Genomic DNA, 17,902 nt, shown 5'->3' on the forward strand with positions numbered 1-17,902 from the left:
GGGATTACAGGAATTTATCCACATTTCCGCCAATGAAACTGAAATACCGTGCTTGTGTTTGCCATACCAATGGCTTCTACGTCTCCTGGCCAACTGTAAACAAGAACATTGCATAATCCCCGGAGAGGAATTCCATGTGCACTAAGTCCAATTGTAAATCGTTTGACATCTCACATCAAATAACCAAGTCTGCAGTTGATAAATAAAAGCCCTGAATGAAAGGAATTTAGCCGAGTTTTTAGCAAAGAGCCAGCAATAGTTTCGGGTGAAAACATGCGGTTTTGTTTTTGTGTTGGTTTGATAATTTGGGATTCACTTAACGGGGCTTCGTCAGCGCGTACCGAGCCTTGCGTCGGATGTAAATATGAACTGAGGATAAGATAGGATTGATGAATAGGTCGACGGATGTTTCATGTTTAAAAGATGTTTGTGATAGGCCTCTCTTTAATGAGACGATCATGATTTTGTTAACATTTTCAACAGACGTGTAAGTAATGGCTACAGAAATATATGCCATGATGTGAAATGGGTCATAATGTTCAGCATTTACATTTTTAAAGCGTTTAGCACGTGTTTGTACCACTCCGAACTATTACCGGTTTTGTAGTACTTTTGTTTGATTGTTCTTTATCGTCGTATTCATCAACAGTCCATGTTCAAGGCGGTTGTATAGTTCTACTGAGATACCATGATAGAGTTTAACAGTAATGGCCAACTCACAGTCTATCAACGCACTGAGAAGGCCACAACCATATCTAGTTGATACGAAAGCTGGCGCCAATCATTAAAAGTTCTGAAATAGCTGTGCATGCTGAGTGAAATATCATTTAAGGCATATTATGTACGAACCTGATCTTGATATGGTACACGACGAAGGTACTGTTTGTACAGAAGGACGGAAGTTGATTTGAAGATTCTCCGGCTAGCACTCGTTGCGTTATTCCCAGCCCTTGAAGACTCTGGTGTCCTGGTTTCCCAAATACTTTGCTTCTGTAGTTAGATTGTCGCAGGATTATATAGCTTACTGTCACAGTGATCAAGACGTTGTTCACGATATCAACCACTGGTTTGCCGGGCTCAAACCTACTTTTGAAGGTTTGGTATTGCAGGAATGGTGCTGTCTGGGAATACTGCCAGGAATGGTGCACATATATTGAGTGAGGTTAGTTTTATGCCGCTTTTAGAAATATTCCATCAATAACGACTGGGAAAACCGGAAATCGGCTTCACATATTGCACCCATGTGGGGAATCGAACCCTGGTCTTTGGCGTGACGAGGGACGTTGCATATATAAACCATGTGCCTTCCAAGTTATCATTAAAGCTAATCGATTGATATTGATTTTGTCATTGCAGTACCAGGTGCCAAGTTGTCATTATACTGTCAGGTGCAATCTGTTTAGTCATTAAAGTCTGTTTGAAATGTTATATCACCAGGTGTCATTTACAGTTTTGTTGTATCATTTGCACTTTAGATTTGGAGCAAGATGCCTCTTAAATTATCAGTTTAGTGTCATGTGCTATCGAAGGTGTCTGTGTATTTCCAATTCAAGGGACCGCCGCCATATAGATGGAATATTGCTGAGTGTGGCGTAAAACTAAACTCGCTCCATTTCAAGTGTCAGGTGCTGTTTATCGTTCATTACAGGGATGTATTCATATACATTCTGGAGTATTGCAAGGGGTAGCCTTGTGGTTAAATCGTTCGCTCTTCATGCCTAAGACCCGTGTTCGATTCCCTCTTGGGAACAATGTGTTAAGCATATTTCTTGAGTCCCCCACCAATATGTTTCCATCTAGAAACTACCTTTGAACCAACTCGCCTACTCTTTTATTTATTTATTTATTTATTTATTTATTTATTTATTTATTTATTTATTTATTTATAGGTAAAGGCATATGTATTCTAAACATCAAAGTAAACTGATAAATTGAGCGTACTAACGAAAGCGTCCTTCATCAAACGAAATGCAAACTTGTTAAGGTATTCACACTAAGCTACTCTAAGCATATATTCTTAGTCTCTGTCAGATCTGAGTAGTGTCTTAAAACAAAGGTCAGTCATTGTAACATGATCACTTTGATAAGGAAATATCAATTTCTCGTGGGCGTCTATTCTTCCGAAGTTCAGACATGTTACTCACTTTTCCATATTTCCATGTTTTAGTCGTATTTATTGCCTTGGTAAATATTTCGTCCAGTGTTAACATACTTACTTTTTGTTTGTATAAGAGGAGACAAAGAGGTACGTGGTGGTTAGGATCCGTGATGTAGCGTTAGCGTTACTTGGTGTGTGAACCTGTCCTGACGGCTTGTTAATGTTACTTGACGGTGTGTTAACGTTACTTTACGGCTTGTTAACGTCATTTGATGACGTGTTACGTTCTTTGACGGCTAGTTCACGTTACATGTCGGCTTGTTAACGTCATTTGACGGCTTGTTAACGTTATTTCTTGGCTTGGGTATACCTGACCTGATGGCGTGTAAGCGTCACTTGACGGCATGCTACGTTATTTTACGGTTTGTTAACGTCATTTATATGCATATTAACGTTATGGTGATGCTGCCATTTGTTTTCCTGCTCTCGGTAGGAAGTTTTACGCTACGTCTTGGTGGTATAATATGTTGAGCTTCTGCTCGGAGAGCGGAAGAGCTGATGCGCGTCATAGGATGAGACGTTACGAACTGCGAACAATGACCTGTCGGTTAGGAGTGAGTATTTCGGTTTGAGTGGGGTTCCCATGTTTACATCTGGCAAAGTAAAACTCTCTAATTTTGGGTAAAGATAACAGTTACTGCAAATCCCTATCATATCGCAGCAGAGTTTTAACGCCGCACTCTGCAAAATTTGAGCTACAATCCTGTGATCAACACCATGAGCATCGATTTACGCAGTGAGGATAAGATAGCATGTGTCGGCCAAATCAGCGCGCCTGACCACCCAATCCCATTAGTCGCTTCTTACTGACATGGGTTGCCAGAGACGAATTCTAACTCGGTTCTTCACGGGTTCGATCATTAAGTCGCTTACTTACGACAAGCTTATGTCGCTGGATAAAAGTTCTAACAGATCGTCGAGGGGTGTTTTTTTTTCATGAAAGTGACTTCCTAACTTTGATTTCATCATCATTATTGAAATATTCTCCCGATGGAAACCGTGTTTCATCTTTAGGGGCATTCTCCTTTAAATGCAGTCTCCCCAGGTCCGTCTTATAAATATTCATTTGAAACGAGAATACAACTGCAAAAGACTTGTTTTGATTAGAAGTCCTCAACTGTTTGTCTCTTTATTAACCCATTATGATAATCAACTTGTATTGCAGCAGCTAGCGGTCATATTGTGTGAAAGGAGAAATCATCAGCGATAATTGAGGAAAAGCTCATCTGAAGTAGCTCAGGCGTTTAACTCTTTTTTCACTCTCTCCGATTGTCTAAAAGATTCACCCATCACTCTGACTACTTTGTAGACCAAGGTCGTCTCTGTACGTGCCAGTAAAGGAGAAATCTTTGAAGTCAGAAGACATGCACTCAGACATTTTGTATATTTTTGTTCTTTTTTTGTTTTTTGTTTGTTTTTTGTTTTGTTTTTTTAAGGTCTCAGTTAGCGAATCAGGTGAAGGGTTAGTAAGGGCAGTCGATAAACACTGGATGGAGTTGCAACCCTTAGTTATGAAATTGAAATTCAAGTTTAGCAGTGAGAAAGCTAAGTTTGACGCCGTTTTAGCAGTGTTCCCGATATATCACGGCGAGGGACACCAGAAATGGGCTTCACACACTGTACCCATGCGAATAGAACTTGCGAATTGGCGTGACGGCCGCACCCATTAACCACTGGGCTACCCAACAGCCCCTCCACGTGAAAGGCAATCAGTGGTACAGTGAGGTTTTCAATGTGCTTTTGTGTCATATATTCTGTATTGATTGTAAATCAAGTAAGACAGTAAAATTCATAGACAAAGAGAAATGGAGACGAGCAAAGTATCAAACTGTACGATATATTTAATCCACATATAGCCAACTGTAATGCTATGAATCTACACATGGGAAGTCATAAATTACTTCACGTCGATATAGGCATTGTGGAAAGTTTTTGACCTAGGAATCAAAACAAGTCTACTCAAACTGCGCCATTGTCAAACATCAAGTACATCCATATCTATGGTTAGCATTCTCAAATCAAAACCATTCCACCTAATTCTTAAACTTTATTCATTTCGGTCATTTCATAGTTGTATTCAGAAACCAACAGCAACCCGTACCTTCTCATTAACATGCAGAACATAAATTATTCGGTGAAGTGGCCATATAATGTGTCAAAATAACGCGTGGAAATGCCTTCAGACATGCAAATATGCTTTCGTTTTGTAAGTTAAAAGCCCTTGAGCTACACGTTTTTATTGCTTGATTTGTCGGATCTGTCTGAAGTGAATGTTAAGGATTAGACATCACACTGTTTCAGTTCCGCTGAGCTGTTTCCCATGTGAATGAGACTATTTCTCGTATGAATACCTTTCTTTCCCTTCTTGGGGGCGGTGGGATGGCCTAGTGGTTATGGCGTTGGCTCGTCGCGCTGAAGACCCGGGTTCGATTCCCCATATGGGCACAATGTATTTCTGGTGTCCCCCTCCGTGATACTGCTGGCATATTTGCTAGAAGCGGCGCAAAAACAAACTCACTCACTATTTATCTTCTTTAGCACACCGTAGTTGTTTGTTTTCGGGTTGGTGGTTTTGGTTTTAGTGACCCTAAACAATACAACTGACACATTTACTTCCACAAGCCACAGTTACTGACACAAGGATGTGTCAATCTATTGATCGTTGCAGATTCACAGCTGTCACAGTCTTGGGTTCTTATCCAACTTTAATCTAAACATCCAGTGATTTCACTCCAGACCCTAATTAGTAATCACAATGCTTTTAAATTCGACGAAAGGATCTCCACGGCATGAGTAAAACACGAAGTTACATTGTTACGTTGGGTAATTGCAGTGGGTCAGTCCTGGTTACAAATGGAGGAATCAGAAGAATCCCTTAATCCCGGAACTAGAGTCAACCACACCCGATAGGGTGAGCATATTTCTTTTCACAAATCAACAGATTCGTGAACCACGTTATGGCTGTTGTTTAGCTAGTTTATCCACCATGTGCGTCAGTTTCGCTATCGAATGGCGCACTTTTCAGACCGTAACCAATCAATGGTCAAGAGTGACATCACCTTATGTAACATGACATGAACACCTCGAAGACGTTGCTTACGAAATTATATTTAGATGCGACACAGGACCAGGGAAGTAATGTTCTGTTGTGTTCTGTTTATTCGTGTACATGCCTCCTGATGATCACACAGATTAGCACTGGTATCCTGCAAGACTTGGCTCTCCTGGCGTATTGGCAACAGACTAACGTTTTGTCAGCCAAGCCAGATTTAATCGAATACCCACGGGATCTTGTTTTTATGAGCATGGGTTCAAAAAGATTCCGACCGGTGTGCCCTGACCTTCGGTACACAGAGAAAATCATCTTTATGCTTCTCTGGAGTTTACCATACTGTCGCTGTGTCTACACAAGTGCGTTATCTCAAACACTGCTGCACCCATCAGACAATGTGAATATCGGAGTAACTCGTCCTTGGGGAATGTTTACCGTTGCTGAAGTGATCAGATTCTAAGAATTCAGAGGAAATAACCAACCATCTTCTAGGCCACCTTAGCTTGTTTGATCGAGGAATCACTGTCACGCAGATTTTGTAGTTTCAGTCAATTAAACAGTTCCGTCATCCATGTTTATTGAGATATGTATGCATTTTCTGACAGTATTTCCCAGTGTGATGTGAATTGTATTAATGGAACGGATATGGCGATGATTTTTACGTCGGCTGTCATGGAACGTGTCAACACAAGGCTAGTTATTAAGATGTTAAACTATTTTTATCTGGTTATGCTGTTTCTTCAAAGACATCAACGCATTTGAATAACATATGTTCGTCATATGTGTGTTTTTAAGCCTTGTTCATTTCACCCCGTCTTTTAGCAAGCAGCATGTGGGTCACTTCCGTTACTACCCTGTCCAGATGGCGCCAGCTTGCGGAGCTCATCACGGCAGTAACCCGTGGAAGACAACAGCGTACCAGACTAGGATCCGTTACTTACGCTCTTTAGCTATTATGTCTGGTCTATGTAGTGATCCCACTAATGCTTGCGCCGACATCGAGCAGCGAAACAGACACAGATAACTGATGGTTTGGAACGCCTCCAAGTCGAAACTACAGTGGCGCCCCTAGCGGCAGACATGTGTACTTGATGGTTTGATGAGGATTCGTGGGGGTGGGTGTATTGTGCTGTTAGAGACCTGCTTTATCGAAACTAGTGTGGGATAGGTGACATCTCTAATCTGTAAGTCAACAATGCTTACGTTAAAATCAGGACCGATAGAAGGAGCTACCTGCAGTTATATCAAGGGTATTACTTGTTTTAATGGTTATAAAGAGCACGAGACCGGCAGAGGCGTTTGAGAAAAGTGGTAGAGAGAAGTAAGAAGTGCAGGACAGATGGGATAGGCATTTCCGAACACCTTCTGAATTTGCCAGTGGGAACGAGGATAGCAATGCGTCAGCTTGTCTTACTTTAAATTCATAGAATTGGTATTATTTCTCAAGTAGGGATTATTGTAGTCGGGATTACTGTCCAGGAACGTTCATGTTATCAAGCGTTGGAGAGGCGTACCAGGTCACTTTTGTACAAGATGTGAATATTTAAATATTATATTAACGTTAATGCAGAATCGTTCATTTCCACTGCATGTCTTCAATACATGCACCCAGCAAGGTTGCAAGGATTAAGGTGATAATATGTGTTCGCAAGGATTTACTAGTAAGTACAAAAGAAATAGAAATATTTAAACTTATTCCCTCCAAACTATGAAGACAGTGCTGTTGTTATTATTACAGTCAATAGTCATGTTTTTATTGCTGCAAAGAAGACTGTGTAATCTGTATATTCTGTAGAAAATACGCTACGCCCACTCTCATAGAATTGGAGTAGGTTCTATATATTCACACAACTCAACATCAGGAGGTCGAGGTTGAGGTGCATGGGGTATAATGGCAAAGAACTAATGGCACAGCAACCCTGCTACTGTCTAAACTAGTTTGACGATTTAGTTCGGATTAAATGAAGGAAGAGAGGTAGCTGTTGCTGTAGGCATTGAAGCGATGTACTTGTGGAATGACGAAGAGGCTATATCCTAAACGCAATGGAAGATGTCTATGACTGATATTGTCTAGCTGGGCGACCTGGCTGACCTTTCTCACAAAGCATCTGCGCTGGATAGCACGGTGAGGCTCTTACACTTCCACGCACAGCTAACTCGGCCTCGGAGCGGGTGATGTTTAACTCATTCGAGTACAGTGTTCTAATTCATATAATTATGAATTATTTCCTGAGGTATATTCTTGAATACGTGCTTAAACAGCCGATACAACGTTGAATTACTTCAACATATTACAGGGAGTTTTGCTATGTTTCGGATTCGCGGAATGCTCGGTGACTGCGATGGTTAAATCGCTGACTGTGTGCTGGCTGTGATTAGGTTTCTGTTACTTGAGAGTGAGGGTTCGACTCCCGGATGGGACTCAACCCAGCAAAAGAAAATCAGCACTATGCTGGGAAACTTATCCCAAATATAACACATGGTACATTTGACCACTTTCTAAATTGCATTGTGTGTTCATAGCGCTAAAAGTCTTTCAGTATGTGAGCAACCGCAAATAGTCCATCCTCCCTCGCATGTTCTTACACACAGAGATAAGTTCCTTTTATACAAATGTATACACGTAAATACTGGAGCTTTCTGAGTAATACGTTCACGGACAGCGCCAAATACAACAGTCGGTATTAAAATAGAAGTCCTCATAAGAAGTTTCTATCTGTGATTGATTCAAAAGGAGAGATATAACTCAAAGTTGAATAACTAAAATCCAAGTTTATGTAGAGCTGCTGGCCACACCAAACCTAAATGAATGTTTTAATAAATAAAACCTTTTGTATCTCTTACATAAGTAAATATCGACTCTTGAACGAGTGAACATCGTGTTAGTATTTATTCGTTTTGTAAGAACCGACTGACCAATCAACTTCACTTGAAGTGCAAATTTCACCCCATACAAACCTATCTGCTTGGAAGAAAAAACTGCCATTGAAAGTTTTGACATGATTTGAGTCCATGAACTGTTTCTGCAGGCAAAGGTGATCGAAGGCGGTTTGTTTACTTGTAAGCTGGCCATGTCAGTGAAGCTCGAAGTTGTTTGATTGGTTAATGAAACAAACATTACGAATGTTTGGTTAAATGATTATTTCAAGGTGCAACTGCGTGAATAATGTTTGCACTCAATTCTAACCTAAGGGTCTCACTGCTACCAGTATGAAACGGAAACAGTATAGCAGTGCCACCAAATATTGTTATTGTTAATATATACACAATGTCACCCAAACACCTAGTCATATTTCTGTGCCACTTTCCGACCGTCGAGCGGAATTAAATTTCCTACCCCGAAAGTTTATAACGTGCTGATGCTGTCCTAGGGGTCACTGATCTGCATATAAAAGTACGACTTTATGCCAGAGAGACCTGTAATTTCAGTTCGTTACGGACCCGTGAAGATCCCCTTAAGAATAGGTCCCCAGCAGCCCATTGCTTGTCGTACGACGCAACTAACTAGATCGTGGATTCAGACTTGCTGACTTGGTTGACACACGCCATCGTGTCCCAGTTACGTAGATCAATACGCATGCTGTTGATCACTGGGGTGTCTGGTCCAATCTTGTTCATTTAGAAACCACCGCCATATAGCTGGAATATTGTTGAGCGGCGTAAATCAACCATGTTAAAAACAATCAGTTCGTTATACGCATTTACAGTGCAACTTTACAGCAAGTGGCTGTGAAAAAAAACAGTTTCTTTCAACCGCGACATCACATGGACGTTTGCAAATGGCGTAAGGAGTTTCAAGGCTATAAAACACTGGAAAGGTTTTCAGTCATCACTATACACGAGTTGTCGTCTGGGACCGATATAACATTGCAGACCGACTCCATAAACCTATGTATTGAACTTAAGGCTTCATGGCCTCATTTACTGTCATGGGCGTATGGAAGGTTTTCGGAAATGAAGCAATGGCGGAACATGGCTCGACAGGCCATGTGAGCAGCCGACTCTGATATGCTGATACGGTGAGGTTGATGAACTAGACTACCACCTTTTATAATCCCTCCCCAGTGTTGGGGATTTACCCCCGTGTCACCTGGTCCTCTGTACACCTGTGGCAGGCTAGGGTTTCATCGTGTGCTCCTATCCGCCAGGATCGCTGGGAGTGAGAACGTTCAAGCACTAAGTGGACGAGTAATGAATCAGCTCTGTGTGCTGGATATCTTTGTGCGAACCCGTTCAGGGCCAGGATCGGGAAACACTTGGGTCACCCTGGAATACAACACGAGGAATTATGTAGTCTAAACTATCAGGTGTTGGTCTCTGCTGACATTTAAGAAGGAATTTAGGTGAAATGTTGCCGTTTTATTGTTGGAATATACGACAGATCGTGTCAAGAATTTACTAACGCGAGAGTTGATTTTAAAATAAGTGTGTGGTTGTTTTTAGTTTCAGTAAACCCATTTGGCGAAAAAATGTTGGAAGTCCGTGTCGCTTAAGACCGTATAATAACTTCCTGTGGTTTCTGGTGTCGCGTGAATCTTGTCATGTGACATGCAACACAAAGTCTGTTTTGAAACGTGTGCCATTAAGGGGTTATAACACCACAGGTTCCCACTCAGGCACAGATCATGCGCATTCAATTCATTTAGCGATGTCAGTGCCAAACAATTTTCAAATTCTTCCTTACTTCAAAGCAAATCCCATAATGAACGTCTTCGGCCTTCTCGTTTCATGTCATCTCGATTTCGTTGTAGCAGAGCCTTCATGGGTGAAACCCATTGTCCTCCTCCTCAGGTGCTAAACACTTTTGAGGTATCAGCATATTAGACAGTAATATTCTCGAGAGAGGATTGTCAGCGTTGTCATTACACACATTTTGGCAGTTGTCAGTATGGACATACTTCGGGGGGAGGGGGGGGGGGACATACAATCATCTTCATTCTGTAGTCGACACCGTTATTACACAACGCCCCTTCCTAACCCCACTCCACTGTCCTCACCCTCCTTCCTTCATAGAATACCTACGACCCCTATCAGGAATGATTTAATTGCCTGTGTATGAACTACTGGGGGTTCCCTGGCAAGATAACATCACATCCAGCGGCCAGTTGAGAACCCTCAACTCTCGCAGGATAAATGGCCTGGGAATTCTTTTGTTACCGTTGTGTACGTTACGTCAAGGGGTGGTTTCAAAAGTAACAGACATCGTTTCAATTCTGACAGTGGTGTATATTAAACCATTTATCGTGTGTTTTTATTAACATTACAGCAAAAGGAGGATGTATTTGGTCGTGTCGCAAATCGATCAAGACCAAGTTGTCAGTACTGATATTTCTAAAATGAGAACGTTTAACATTGTGTTAGATCAGTCGAAATGCTTTGTTTTAGATACTTCCTCGTGAGATTACTTGAGACCAATACCTCGCGCCAGATGTTTCCAGACATTACGTGTCAGTGTTGTAGAAGGTGACGTGTTGTTGTATCCTCAAAGAGCAGGATGCAATATTTCCAAAACATGACGTCGGGTTTTGATGGGCGCGCGCGCGTGCGTGCGTGTGTGTGGATAATGTTAAATAGAGTTGTCAGTGAATGTGTTCTCCAGATTGGTGCTTGCGTTAGCCTTGTGGTTTCAGCATTCAAACGTAACGCCGAAGTCAAAAACTCGATTCCCAGTTTTTCTACGCCATGCCCATTTCTGGTGGCCCCAGTGATGGCACTAAAACCATACTCACTCTATCAGTTGGTGTAGACTCATGCTGGCTTGTCACGCTGAAGGTCCAGGTTCATTTCCCCGAGATAATGCAGGATGTGAAGTTTGGTTTGTCTGCCCCACACCATCACATGGCTAAAAAGTTGTTATTGCTTAAAATAAAACTCACTCATTGACTGAGACACAACACGTTAATAACCCATGTGTATTTTGATACGACCCCCCGTGTCGTAATAGCAAGCCTCATCACCCGTGTGAATGCCGGCGTATAACATGTAGCGATAACATCAGTTCCGTCTGCTGACTGTTTGCGTCGAGTCAACAGCGCATGCCCCGAGACAGGACTTTGCAGAAAAATACCCTCATCAATGGATGAAAATGTATGTGAATGCGACCTAGCCGGTCAATGCGATCCGTTTGCGGTTTTGACTTTCCGTTGATTCCTCATGTATGAATCTGTAATCGTACTTTTGACCACACGTTTACGTCTTAGAGAACGCCTACACAATCAATAAAATAGCAGTCCACATTCGTGCCTAGAACGCAGACTACATCAAGGATGCAGATGCACAAACCAACCGTAGCGCTGCGATGTCGTAAGTCGGCGTTAAGGTTACGATGACGTAAGGACGTAGATCGCTTTTTTTGCAACGACACCTTGATGGCATTAGTTCTTGAAATGAAAGGTTAACATTTTTCCAGGATCTACAGGGTTTGACAGATTTTTCTCTATATGAGCCTGTTCCTGCGACTAAATGTAAGCTCTTAATCCTATATTATCCGTCACTGGCTCTTTTTTATTTTAAATGGGTCTGCTGGTTACTAATTACGTAGGTTAAGAGAATAAGCGTTAGTCCTCGTTACTATAATATGCACTAGCGGTGTTTCCATCAATTGAAATAATCGAAGTATGGTCGCCGTGACCAAACGACTTATTACATTTTCTCATACTCGAACACTATTTTGAGGCTATTGTTTTAGTCTTTGAAACATTTGATGACGGGACATATTTTGGATGTTGTCAGGGCCTGAAAATAATTATGTTTAAGTCTTAGAAAACTCACGTCCGTACCTGAAATGTCTTGACGGCTCCATAAGTTTTAAGTTCAGTCCATAGTAGTGATCACTGTAAAGTAGCAGCAAGTTGCATCATGTTAATCATATCTCCAATAAGAATCTGAATAAGAATACCTGAATAAAGACGCTAGCCAGGTATTTTTCGATGACTGTTTGATGGTAAGGACGTAATCAGCAGTTGTGAGGTTTCAACCAATTCCTGAGACTTATATGCACAACGATAATTTCATATCGCACACATTAAGATCGGGCATCTAAGAAATAAATAACATTATGTAATGGTTGCATTCGTTCGAAAAATCCACAATACTTCATGATCACATGTGGTGATCATGCTGAGAGAATTTACGACGAGAACATTGTACCTAAGAAGATCTTGGCTCCAATAACAGGACCAGATAACTAATTTCACAAACATACACAAACGTTGAGATACTCTTGACGTGAAATTCCACGTGCCTTCTGTGTTGGCTCTATACCACTTCGCGCCTGGTTTCCAAAGACGGTATGGCTCTTTCGAGTTCGTTACAGCTGAGTTGCATTCCCTTGACTTGGCTCCATCATCAATACCCCATCACGGCAGCCCGGTATGTCGGCACTTGTCTAAACTGTTTACACTCTGAAAGAGTTATCCCGCTTGTTATGTGATAGTTACGATATGGACCACCAGGGTAATTACACATGCATGCTGGGACTTACAGAGAGGGAACTGCGACCCTGCTGAAAGGTTGTGTTCCGCCTGTTGGTAACGCAATAACGTTGAAGCGAAGTACGAACACGCGAAGCTAATGTATAGTGCCAGTTGGATGCATGCTTGCACGTGTTGACTGCTGAAACATGTCGGCGGAATGATGATGAGCAGGAAGATGTAACGCTAAGTCGGTACGTATAGTGAAACCTCGTTTGTACGGAAATTCCACATTATGGAATGTAACGTTTATTGTTTTACACCTCACCCATCGCTATTGCAGCTGTTTAACGTCGATCTGGAAATACACAAGTAGACCTTATAATTCAGGCATTGACATAAGGGGCATCGATCTACAGAGTACGATGCCTTTTTGATCCATCAATTCCTCAAGTCCCGTCTGATAACAAACATGGGTTGCTGAAAACATAATTCGTTAATGAAAGTGGCTGTTCGGTTTAAGTGACTTTCAGATGAGACCGTAAAGTGCAAGAAACGTGTTGTTTTCTCTTTTGTTTTTTTTGTTTGTTTTTTGTTTTTTTTAGTGATTGTTTTGATGCAATTTGTCGTATTGTATATTCTTTTAATTATTTTTCTTTGTCTTTGCGTACACGCCAGAAACAGCAGAAAGTGTTGCACTCTGCTGAATGTCAGTGACACTCGGTCGTTAAAAACGTGTGAGTATGAGTGAGTGAGTTTAGTTTTACTACGCAATATCACGGCGGGGGGCACCAGAAATGGGCTCCGCACGTTGTACCCATGCGAAGAATCAAACTCGGATCTTAGACGTTACAACTTCTAGACTATCCCACCACCCCGGAAACCTGCAGATATCCATGTACGATTGTCGTGTGTTTCGCTGTGCTTGTTTTCTTGAAGATGGACCCTAGCGAATGCTAAATAAAGATATTCCGACATGACAGCTGGTTTAAATGTTTAAAACATAGAAATCCAGAGCCGCCCTGCCTGGTTCATCTGATTGTTGTACAGGTTATCTGTTAATGATTTCCATGAACTTGCGTATAACAAATTAAAGGTGTCGCCTCTGACGCATGCGCTGTTTATGTGTATGAAAGATCCAGATTCTATTTTGCATACTGTCTTTCATGTCTTATGCTTATGTGAACGATACATTTCATTGAGCATGTTTCGTTTCAGATTAACATATATTATCATATTACGGCTCAAGTGTTGCCTCGCCGTGCTCTTGTTTGATGGTTGGTGCGCTCATATCATCCATATGCGCTAGGTTAAATCTGAATGCTAAGAGGTGAAACAGTTCCTATTTCTTAAGACGAATTTACATACAGAAAACGTTGGATTAATGCAGTACCGCTATGCTACGGCTCGGTTAGGAGAGGGACCGATGGGTTACCCATATGCTTAAAGCGTTTGCTGGTCACGCCGAAGGCCCTGGTTCGATTCCCCACGTGGGTTCAGTGTGTGAAGCCCATTTCTGGAGTAACCCCGCCGTGATATTGCTGGAATATTGCTAAAAGCGGCATGTAACTAAACTCACTCACTCAGTTAGATGTATTAAGTATATGGCAGTGACAGTTGAAATTGTGCCTGTTCTTATTCAGAAGGAAGAGTTCGTAAACTTGCGAGGTGCCCGCGCCAACGTAACCGGTCCGAGCACGGATACGCATCACTTTGTCGGAGATCAGGTATTCTGCATGTAGTGAAGTGCGCCTATCAACACGCTAGCTGGTGTAGATATCATCCTCGTGAGTCGTGGGCGTGTGATGTATTGGCAGTTGTTTCAGCAGGTGTTGACGTAATTAGAAAGTTGGAATTAGATTTGCTGCGATGTCCCTTTTGAAATGTTTCACTAACCTAACCACATTTGCGTTTCTGTCCGCATGTATATTCACTTGCATCTGCTGAGTTAACACTGTGACGTATGATTTAAGGGAATACGTCGCAAGAAGTCATGTGACGCTGGTGCATGGATATAAAACTGACACACGCTTGCAATTATTTTCTAACCTTTCACCATGCAACTTTAAAGATCCTTCAAACACCAACATGAACAGTAGAAACAGGTAGCCCGGACGCCAAAGTTTGCTCGGTGGAGTTGCGTCCCTTGGGAGCCCTGTGACTGTTGGTTCCATTCCCAAATTCATCACGATTGTGGTTATTGGTTCGTCAGCACCATGAAATTGTGTACACACCGGTGTGAAACCAAACTCACCCAAGTCTTGGTAATAATATGTTATTTGTTTTAATTCATATCCATCCGTATGACAGAAAACCACACAGACCCACTGCTTTCGATTTCTGCAGGTCCTTGTGACCGACAGCCTTTCTATCCCCAATAACTAATTATTATTTACTTTAGAGCCAACACTTCGGATTAGGATTAACAGCTTATGGTTGTGGGTCCTTAGGGCCATCATCTTAACAGGGTTATTAGCAAACACTGACTGTATAGAACGCCTGGGTATAACAGGTATGGTCGAAAGCATCCTTGAAGGGGGTAGTCCAATGGTTGAGGTATTGACGCTTTAACGAGAACGCCTTGGTTTGATTCCTCCTGCTGTTTTAGGTGTGACAACCAGTATAATGAGTTGACAGTTGTTTTTCTTTCTTTCAACAACATGCTTATTCAACCACTCACTATTTTAAATCGAGAGGCGCAACACACTGATATTACGGAGATGGATGCAATTTATGAGCTATGTACGCATAACAGAACTATATTTAAGGCAGTAACAGAATGCGAAGACTGCTAGGCTAAATAATATAAAAACGCACTATAGGTTGACTGGGAACACAATTAGATGACTCAATTATTGGATGCATGACTTGGAACACTGTGAAATGACTAAGTATATGGATGCATGACTTGGAACAATGTTAGATTGCCGAATTACTGGATGTGTGACTTAGAACACTATGAGATGACCGAGTCATTGGATGCGTGGCTTAGAAAATTGTCAGATTACCGAATCACTGAGATGCGTGACTTGGAACAATGTTAGGTGACTGAGTCATTGGATGCGTGACTTTTATCACTGTGAGATGACTGACTGAGATGCGTGACTTGGAACAATGTTAAATGACTGAGAAATGAGATGGGTGACAGGGAACACTATTTGATGACAGGGACACTGGATAGGAGATTGAGACATACGAATGAGAAATGAGATGATGACTTAGAACACTGCGAGATGACATGGGATACGGAAGATTGTTTTTGCTTGAGAATACACATTGTGACTGAGAATAGAAATAGGCTACGGACATTACAGATGATGACAGAAGGACGTTTGATTTCCGATTGTGAATGCTGATTAAAACTTCCATGTACACTTTCTTCTAATGACTGGGACCGGTGATGGACGAACCAGAAAATATCTGCAAGCTACTCTAACTGAAACCTTAGTTCTGGTTAAACGTCGCTGTCAATGGCTTATATCACTGATAATTTACGATGGCGCTGCGCCAGTGTCTGGTAAGGAGGCCGCTCACTAACGAGTTTGGGAAAAGTCCCGTTTCAAGCTGTCATTGTGATGCATCAATCAACCATGCTGAATTAAACCCCCTTGAAAACAGCCAAACTGACATAAACCAAATTAGAATTGCTATTTAAATAAGCAATTGGAAAAAAGAAATCAACGGTAAATGTGGATTTTTTAACTTTCGCAAGATTGATGTTCAGACCGTAGGTTTCCTCAATCTTTGGACGCGAGTCGGTGCCACAGTGCAAAACATTTTCTACGGACATAAGCTCCGATAATTTCACCCAGGTTGGAGGTAAAGTACGACCCTGAACATCCCCCCAACTCCTGGATCCGCCCGTGCCACCCTAGATGTAAGCATTTTGTACGTAGATGATAGTTATCTGACATTCACATACGTATCTACTACCTACTCTAGTACTATCTAAGCAGTGGATGAAGTACGTTTTCTTCACCGATTTCAGTTTTAGTGTTTGTTTTACAGTTTCAAAATAGTTTCAGTAAGTTTTGAAAGTACAGAAAAGGCCCAGTAAATATATATAAGAAAATAATAGCAAAACAATTCAATAAATGATTGCACTGTGTTTGTCAGCACTTACGGATACGTCTTCACTAATATGCTTCGACCATCTGCTTTTATCAAGTCCAACTTGTAAGAGGCAGTTTATGGGGTCGTTTTTGAGGCTTGTGTTGATGCAAGTCACATCATGTAGCACAGACCAATGCTCATGACTTCAATCCAATGCTTATGACGTCACTCCAATGCTTATGACGTCAGTCCAATGCTCATGGCGCAGTTATTTATAGATCACAACACTAAAACACCAGTGTGCTTAAAGGTCTATGCCCCTTCTCCGAAATCTGACAGGTGGTGATGTAACTGTAAAACTTATGGAAACGTTAAGCCTGTGTCACTCAGGTAATGTCCGAGATGCAGCTCTCTAACTTTAACAACTGGCGTAACACTACGTACCGCAACGTAACGCATCTATTACAGGGTGGGACATCTAAAGGCTTTTAATCCTTGCTCTTGTACATCACAAGCCAGGAAGCTTATGTTGTTATGTTCGCATGAAAGGGTACTCCAAATACCATCAATTATAAACGTTTGTGGCGCTTGGGAACGCCATTTGGACTGTTTTCTCCAGTTAGATCTTTATTTTGAAGTCGTTCTGTGGATCAAAGAAAACTTTCCATTCCTGAATTAAGAGAATACTGTCAGTCATGGCTTTATTTTGAGTAGAATATTCTTGTGTATAATAACAAGATTACGTTAAAATGTAAGAACATTTTTTTACGTTCCAAGTGAAAAGCTAGGTACCTTATTGTACTTTCAAATGCAGTTATTTGATGTATTTTCTCTTAACAGCTAACAAATTTTCCCATCTGCGTCATGAACGTGACAGGACGTTCTACTTCGACTTCAGCGAGGTTGCTGTCGGCGAACACGTAACCGGATCTGAACTGCGGCTGTATAAAGAGCGTGCACACAGGTCGCACTTCCGCCACCAAGACTTCCATATCGAGTTGTTCCGAATGAAGCAGGGACGTGACCCCGAGTAAGTAGACTCACAGAGAGTCGACCCCTCTCAGGATTACCGTGATGCAATGCGATTATTATGTCACGTTCCGGGATTACTGACAAATACCCGCACGAGATAATTCCTTGAAGGTAATTTATTGATTTATAATCATAGTTGGAGATCTGTAGTTGCCTTGTATATTCTCGGACCCGTGAAGTGAGTGAGTTTAGTTT

At 41.6% G+C, this 17,902-nt stretch overlaps 1 protein-coding gene across 2 annotated transcripts in view; it reads left to right on the forward strand.

The window, feature by feature from the left end:
- LOC137277491 (bone morphogenetic protein 7-like) overlaps window positions 1–17,902 on the forward strand; it is a 32,861-nt gene that overhangs the window by 4,731 nt on the left and 10,228 nt on the right. The window contains exons 2-3 of one of the 2 annotated variants that reach the window (XM_067809235.1): window positions 14,266–14,349; window positions 17,516–17,705. In XM_067809235.1, the coding sequence (XP_067665336.1) occupies window positions 14,266–14,349; window positions 17,516–17,705 (274 nt within the window). The remainder of the gene's footprint in view (window positions 1–14,265; window positions 14,350–17,515; window positions 17,706–17,902) is intronic. The other variant, XM_067809236.1, reaches the window with a different exon arrangement.

Source organism: Haliotis asinina, chromosome 3 (genome assembly GCF_037392515.1).
Source record: "Haliotis asinina isolate JCU_RB_2024 chromosome 3, JCU_Hal_asi_v2, whole genome shotgun sequence".
Taxonomy (NCBI): domain Eukaryota; kingdom Metazoa; phylum Mollusca; class Gastropoda; order Lepetellida; family Haliotidae; genus Haliotis; species Haliotis asinina.